The sequence below is a fragment of the Phoenix dactylifera genome, chromosome 6 (assembly GCF_051530095.1).
Source record: "Phoenix dactylifera cultivar Ajwa chromosome 6, Ajwa_hap1_PhDact_Kaust_v1.1, whole genome shotgun sequence".
NCBI classification, from domain to species: Eukaryota; Viridiplantae; Streptophyta; class Magnoliopsida; order Arecales; family Arecaceae; genus Phoenix; species Phoenix dactylifera.
In genome coordinates, this window is record NC_143195.1 from 33308425 (window position 1) to 33316263 (window position 7839).

Here is a 7839-nt window from a genome sequence, read left to right on the forward strand (position 1 = left end):
TATATATAACAGAGTTTCATCACGCAATAAATTAGTTACAGGACTGTAAATTAATATATAATTGACCTTACTTTAGCAAATTAACAGGAAAGTGGGCTAGCACATAAAATTTACAAGCCTACATGGAATTTGTCACTAGAAAATACTTGAGCTTTTTCGGGCTGAAGATGGACACTGTTTCCAATATGATGAGGAATGAGGCCTTGAAGCAAAAGTGCACTTCAGTAATCACAAGAAAAAACAAGATTTAATACAGATCATCCTTGGGATGAAACTGTGCATCTAAATAAATGGGCACTACTAAAAAGATCTACAAAACTAGCTTTAAGCTAGATATCTGCCTTGAAAATAAGCAAACAATGATGGCTCAGGGACAAAGTAACATCATTAAACCAAAATAAAGGATTCTAAAAATTCTGACACCAACTGTTCCCTTTGACCCTGATAAACCTTGATTATGGAATGCTTCAATCCTGTTCTGATAGATACAAAGGACAATATACGGAATTGAATTCCATATATTAATTCTTAGATCCAAAATAAAATTGTAATTTAGAGAAGAAACTCAACCTAATCAAGTGAAAAAAACATCATATAGCTGAGGTCTAGATGTCATTCACAATAAAGAGTCCACCATATACAGCCAATTTGGAAATTATATCCTGTACACTGTCATATACCTGATAAAGTAGAAATCCGGTTGCAGAACCAAATCAATTTCCTTCAGAAGGAAGTGTAAAAAGCTGTGTTTGACCTGTCAGAACTCAAAAAAATATGCCATCTAAGCCATAGATCTGAAACGAGAAAGTATTATCCAAAAAATAGCCCTTAAACTTGTACAAAATGAGACCAAGAAAAAAAATTTATGCCTCGCCACAAATTCAATTAAAAATCCAAATGTATATTTCATTAAACTTTGTAATCCTTCAAGTTATTAGTACAATCTTCTCAATGCCCTTTATACTATCTTCTATACCAAAAGGACATAGCTAATATTTCCATTTACAGCGTTAATTATGGAATTATACTGCCTCCTTCAAGTCATTCAGATACACCCTACACTGAATCACTGTCTTCCCAACCTGAAACCCCGGAACCACAGTAAACTCGACCTTCGGCCGTGACATCTTCTCATGGTCTGAGCCGAACGCAACTGCCCTTCGGACAACGCTCTCCATGTAAACCATTGAGAACTCATTCCCCCTTGCCACCTGAAAGATTTCCACCACCGGATCATATGCCCATGCCAATTTGTGGAGCGTCCACATCGAGCTCGCCATGTTCACAAATGGCTCGTAAAGAGGGCTTGAGGACTGCAGTGAGCCCCACACGGATTCCCCGTGGCATGAATTCCCCAAAAAAGAGGACTCCATGCCCGTATGAATGAGCTCCTGATACTTCCTCTCGCAGAACCTTGCAAAATCACAACTTGGGCTTCCGCTGATCAGCTCCAATGGATCAACGGTCGAATGCTCGATGAATTGCGTAAGAGAATTCATTCTCCGAGTACTTACATCAGTCTCATCCGACCCAATTCCACCAGTATCTTCCAAACAGAAGCCAGCGGAATCGAACCCTCCAAACATACCCAAACAAATACAGGACAGGATGGCGTACCGGCTATGCCCCGGCTTGGCATAATCCACGTTCGGGTAGATCGAATTGGCCGCCAAATCCATATCCCACCCGGATCTCTTCATCAAGTCGACCAAGCACCGGGCGAATCGGTGCACGACCCGGCAAGTGTCCTTGAGCACCGAGTCGAAGACGCCAATCGACAGCAAGGCCTCGACTTTCCCATCTGGCGGGGCACAGGCCCTGTCGAACCGCCTCGCCAGCTTCGAATTGGCCGCCTCAATGTCCCGAAGCCTCTGCTTCAGGGCGGCCGCCTCAGCGTCCTTCCTGTCGATGTCGTATTGGAGCTGGTTGACGACGGCGTCGAAGGTGCGGAGGAGGTTCTGGTTCTCCTGCACCTGAGCCTGCAAATGGGACGAGAGGGGGAGAACCGGCCTAGGGCTAGGGCTAGGGTTCTGGAAGTAGCAGTGCTTCAAGTCGGATAGGCGGCGGAGGTGGGAGACCGCGGCGCGGTCGGCAGAGCGGACAACGTCGGGCAGGAGGGGGGAGTGGGCGGTCTGGAGGTGGAGGTAGGCGGCCTGGAAGGAGGAGAGGGTGGCGAAGAGGGCGGGGATCAGGGTTTCGGGGTCGGGCTTCGGGGGTTGGGGGAGAGAATCGGGCTTGAGGACGACGACGCGCTGGCCGGTGATGATCTCTTCGGGGGCGGGGTCGAGATCGACGGCGGCGGAGATGCTCTCCCTCTCCTCCTCCTCCTCCTCGTCCTCAGCAAAGAACTCGATGGTTTTGGTTTTGAAGGCTAGTGCGAATTTCTGAAGCATTTTGGGAGAGAGAAGGAGCGGTCCGAGTCCCACCAAAGGGTCAGAAAAAGGGCATTGGGATGGAAGGATGAGCTCAGGAGCGAAGGAGGCGGCTTTTTTTATCTTTTTGCTCTCTTTTTCGAGTTTCTTTCTCTCTCTTTGCCTTGGGAGTTTTGCTTTTGTTTTGGAGTGGGGCGAAGGAGAGGGGGGACTGAGGAGAGAAGAAGGGTTGTTGGTTGGCGAGATGGAGAGAAAGAAGGAAAGGGGGAGTATCCGGAGAAGTCCCAATGGAGAAGTTTCTGTCCCCTGTGGCGTGAATGTGGTGGCCTTCTCCTTTCATCCCTTTTTGTGAATTTTTTAATAGCTTTTGCTACTTTTTACATGCGTCGCTCTGGTAGGGATCACATAATTTTATTAGTCATGATGATGGAGGACAAATCCGCCGCACTTTGCATTAAATATTGCATGATAATCTCTTTGATTAACTCTTCCTTTTTTTTAGAAGATTTTATTGACTACTTTACTGAGACCTAATCAATTGAGAACCGGTATGGTGTGGTCTGTAGGCTGTGGAACTAGATTAGTTAATGAATGATTAGTCTTTGGCTATGGTTGAACAAAAAAAAAACATGGGGCAGGCACTATAGAATGTGATATTGAGCAAGATTTCTATTTTACAACCCAAAAATCATATAATAGTATATACTGATGAATATAGTGTTCTAGAAACTGTATCTTGGAGGTGTATATTAAATTACTAAATAACTAATTTGCTAAATACGTACCGATCGTGTACTATATAATGGTGAACACCATATTCTACAAACTATGAATCGATTTATCTACATATGTGAATTGGCTTGCTAAATAACTAATTTGCTCGATGTGTTTTATCTTTTAATATATATCAATAAAAAATATATTTTGGCAATGAGGAAGAAGGAATTAACAACTCCATTAATAGAAGTATCAAATTTTTGGGTAACATAATAAAATAGGAGTTTGGTCCCATATCATATTCTAGAGTGCCCACCCTGTATAATATTTGTTGGCTATCCGCTGGACCGGGGCGTGGGGCATCCCTTGTAAGGTCGGGCATTAAATTTCTTCATGGGGAGGGAGCGTTTGCCTTGGTTTGGTCCCTTAGAATATTGTTCCATTTATGGTCACGAGAGGAGAACCCCAAACAATAGGGCACATTTGTTGCGCCCAACAAAATAAGGTAGTTGGGTACAGGGACTCACTTGAGTTTTTAAAACAAGCTCTGTTTTGGACCTTTGGTCAACCTCTCTCCAATTATGGCAGGGAGCCACAATTTGGTATGAGCTGGACGCACTCCATTTGGACGAAGGTGAGTTGGTTGCTTGCATTCACCAACTCGATTCCATTAATGGCTACTTGAGTGAAAAATTAAATTTTGGGCCGAGCCAAGCCAAGCTGTAATAGTGCTCTAAGCCTGGCCAAACCTGACCAAATAGCTGATCTGCATTAGAATATTATTTGAAATTATATTATATTAATATGTATACGGTATATAAGATGTAACCATATACGAATCTTGCAGCTGTATATATAAATAAAAAGTTATATACAATAATCACTATTATATCGGATAGCTGTTGTCGTATCGTGTATGCCATTTAAAATCTCATAATAGAACATCTTTCTCGTTTGGACTTAACCAGATTGCAATTGACTTGGAAAATGCGAAGGTAGGACTTGGGTCTGCAGGTGGGTTTTGGGCAGGGGCATAAGTTGTTGTTAGTTAAAGCCGGATTTCGGGTGGCTTATAAGCCAACTCCATCATCCTAATTGCCCTCTAGATTAAAGACATTCACAAATAGGCGTTTCAAAAAGAGAGTGCATCATCAATTGCTGTATACATTAACATTATCGTATGAAACGAGAATCAATTGAGAATCCCATTTATATGATGAGTCAATTGCTGAATGAAAATTAATTTTATGGTTCAGAGGCCAAAAAAATAATTTCAATGATTTTAATAAAAAAATAGAGGAAAACCTAAAAAAATTAGAGAAACCAAAAACCTATACCGAAAATAACAAAAGGAAAGGAAAATCGCTTTCCGATCGATATTAGGTTATAGAAGATTCGGAAGCAAAGGCATCCGTGGCCAAAGGCAAAAGCAACAAACATAACATCAACTATTCAAAATCAACAAATACTTCATCTGTAATCTTTAAAATTTACAATATTCATGATTCTCAATTAGTTGGTCAAAGCAATTATTAAAAGGTCATCCAGAGAATCATTCCATCAAGGGAAAACATGAAACTTTAAAAATTTCCAGAATAATAGAGCAACCAGCCTGTTGAGTTTATAGGATGCTTGAAAAAATGAGATCAATGGGTACACCATGTAGTTAGTTGTACAAAAGAAACAAGATCACAACTAGTCATTGCGAATTTAATCCAAAATTGATTCAAGAAGATCACCAGATGCAGTAATTATCCAATCAGGTAAGTTTAGATAAGGTTCATGAGCAAGATCTGCCAAATTGAGGACTCAATCAAAAATTAAAATTATGAAAAACTAAAACTTCTAATTTGGAAGAAATTTTTTAATATAACAGAAAGTGAAGTTAATATACGAGTTGAGGTCTAGCTTCTATCCAAACTCAAGAATTTCTAGAATAATTATCTATTCCTAAAACAAAAGTCTGTCCTAACTAGGAGAGGAATGTGATTCAAATTCTAAAAGAACTTTATTAGTATAAATGGATGATCTTGTACCATAGTTTTGTACGTATTCATTAGAGGAAAATAAAAAGTGTTTTCAGTATTTTTACCTAATTTCTCTTTTAACTAAAAAAGAAATTTTATCCTAATTAGGGGATTCGAGCATCATTAGAATAAATAGAGGACTTATGTAATAGTTTTATTCATCTTAATGAAAGTAAAGGACTTAGAATTTCGCTTCGAAAATTCTTAATATGCTCTATTATTTATCCTGAGATATTTAAGTTGAAAGGATTGAAGAATATTTTTCTTCTCCTTGATTTGATCGGGTTGGTGTTAGTTTTGGCCTTCTTATATATAGGGTTCTAGTTTATGGCCTAGACTCATGAGTACTAGAACAAAGAGAGAAAAATTTTGATGCCTGAAATATACCTAAAGATAAAGGTGAGGAAGGCTTCTACCTTAGCCAATAATAATGTGAAGGATGTCTCATTCAACCGGAGGAAAGGATCACACAAGTTAACTAATGCCTTTGGCTTTCTTGATATTCTTATCACAAAACCATCTCCGATATCTAATGATAATGATCGGTTCTCCATTTAAGAGGAGAATTGGCTTGCAAGTACTCAAAATCTTGATAAGGAATTAAGAGTATTTTCATCTTCCAATTTAATTTAGCAAGAGCCAGATTCCCAAAAATAGAGAAAGCCATGATCCAAGAGGATCAGTAGAATATGTTATAGACCAAATTGGCTACTTTGAGTGTATTTAGATGGGGTTTAGGTTTAAAAAATGAACTACAATTTCAGGAAGCCAGAAACTCTAAGTATAGAATCAAAAAAACAGGATAGAATAAATATATAAAATTCAAAAATTGAAGATCTGTTTGTTTGTGATTTTACATCAACCAGCTCTTTTAACAACCAGGGAGGCCCTTTCCTGCTCCACTGTTGTCTCTTTGCTCTCTTGTATCATTTCGTTTCTCATATGAAAGCCCAAGCAATGCTTTCCATCAAAATATTTACAAGTTCATGAGATTGTTTTGGCCATACGAGGAATGTACAAGTAAGGCATCTTCACCTATCTTGACAGTGGAAGCCATGAATTTTTTTCAGAGACAAAGTTGAGAAGCTATTCTCAGAAAGGAAACAGCATCTAGAGCAAGGGCCAAATGTTGTATAGGTGACACGAAGTTGGTAGGCATCGCTAACATAATATTGATACTCCTTGCTTTCTGAGTAGGTTCTCTTGTCCTTGAAGGCTGACAACATGATAGCCAAGGATGCCCCCATGGCAGCCTTGACATCAATTTTTTTGGCGAAAAAGGGGAAGCATGAAAAGAGAAGGACGGAAAGCGCCATGTTCGCCATAAAAAACACCAGGGATGCGTTCATTTCTTGGGATCACAGGCTGGAATCATATTTGTTCAGTGAATTAAGAGTGGGGGACAGGTAGTAGCCTGCATTGATTACTGGTTGCAGTTTGCGAGCTCCCCAGGTCTGACAAGCATGACTCGATTTCTTCTCCAGTTTATATTGGGAGGCAACAGGGCTTTCCCTGGGCCAAGCGTGGGGACCGCGTCTCATGGTCCTGGTTATTAGCGGACTCTGCACGGCAGGCACGGAAATCCGACAATATTTGGACTATGATAAGTAATGAAATACATTTTTAAAGAGACAAACGAAGTTACAAACTGAATAGTCTCGTATGTGCTAAGTCTCTCTGAGGGCACCCTACAGGTTGAGGTAGAAGAACTATCTAGAGCGCTTTAAAACTTAGTATTTTTTGGCTTTATTGGATGTATCCGTACTAAAAATATATAAATCATATGTTTCAAAAAAAAAAAAAAAGATAAACAAATATTATATTTTTAAAATAGCAATCACATCATTATAGCTTTTATAACGCAGCTAGAACAACAGCTTATGTATGCCGGTCCAGTATTTCTACAATAACCATAGTTTAAAACTAAAAAAATTGGAGTTGCCATATTTGGATTAATATTCTTTTTAGGATCTCATCTGCTTGTCGGGATGGCAATGCTCGAGGATAAAATTCCGTCCATTTCATCAACTCTCATGACTTTCAGGACTAACAAGAGCTTAAATTCTTCTAACTTCATGAGAAAAGAGAGTAAATGGAAGTGGTAAATTATTTACAAAATCACTTCAGCGAACAGATGAATGGAGGCAGGTGATGACCCAGGCGAGATTTTTGAGCGCGGTTTCTCTGCGCCCTATTCCATGTGGCCTTTTCTGTGCCCGTGACAGCCACCATATTTTGGAGGTCAGAGGTGTGGCCTGGTGGTACGTACCACCAGGCCTAAATCAGGTCAGATAATGAGCTGTTGACGCACGTAACAGACGAGACAATCCTACACACCCCTTGTTTGTCCAGGCAGGCTCCTATATCTCTTTCGAAAGTAGGTTCATTGAAGCCACCAAGGTGGTAGTCCACTTAGAACGGGACGTTTACTTTTAACCAAGTGGTTCCACGTTCGAAACGCGCGGGCGTCGATTAAATTTGGGGACCGAATGCTCCACGCCTGGACTGCTACTGGTCGGCTGGTAGCCTGGGTGGTGCCAGGTGTGACGTACTCACACGGAGGGTCGGGTCGGGTAACCGAGCCGGCTCACGGGTGGGGAGGGTATAAGTAAAATAGGTCGGCGTGCCCAACACACGACCCGGTTTACCCGCATCGAACATTCTCCTGGCGGGGTGGGGGGCCCAGTGGGGGCTGCTACGCAGGGTTGGGCTTGTCCCTTCCT

General features: G+C 40.9%; 1 protein-coding gene across 1 annotated transcript; it reads right to left on the reverse strand.

Annotated features, from left to right (window-relative positions):
• Positions 1-880: 880 nt before the first annotated feature.
• On the reverse strand, positions 881-2722 carry LOC148703244 (protein GRAVITROPIC IN THE LIGHT 1-like). The gene has a single exon (XM_088723786.2). The coding sequence runs from the start codon at positions 2391-2393 to the stop codon at positions 1023-1025; it is 1371 nt and encodes a 456-aa protein (XP_088579912.2). The 5' UTR covers positions 2394-2722; the 3' UTR covers positions 881-1022.
• Between the last annotated feature and the right edge of the window lie 5117 nt (positions 2723-7839).

Bases quoted from the DNA above. Each gene is read 5' to 3' on its own strand.
- LOC148703244 (XM_088723786.2), bottom strand. From the start codon at position 2,393: ATGCTTCAGAAATTCGCACTAGCCTTCAAAACCAAAACCATCGAGTTC.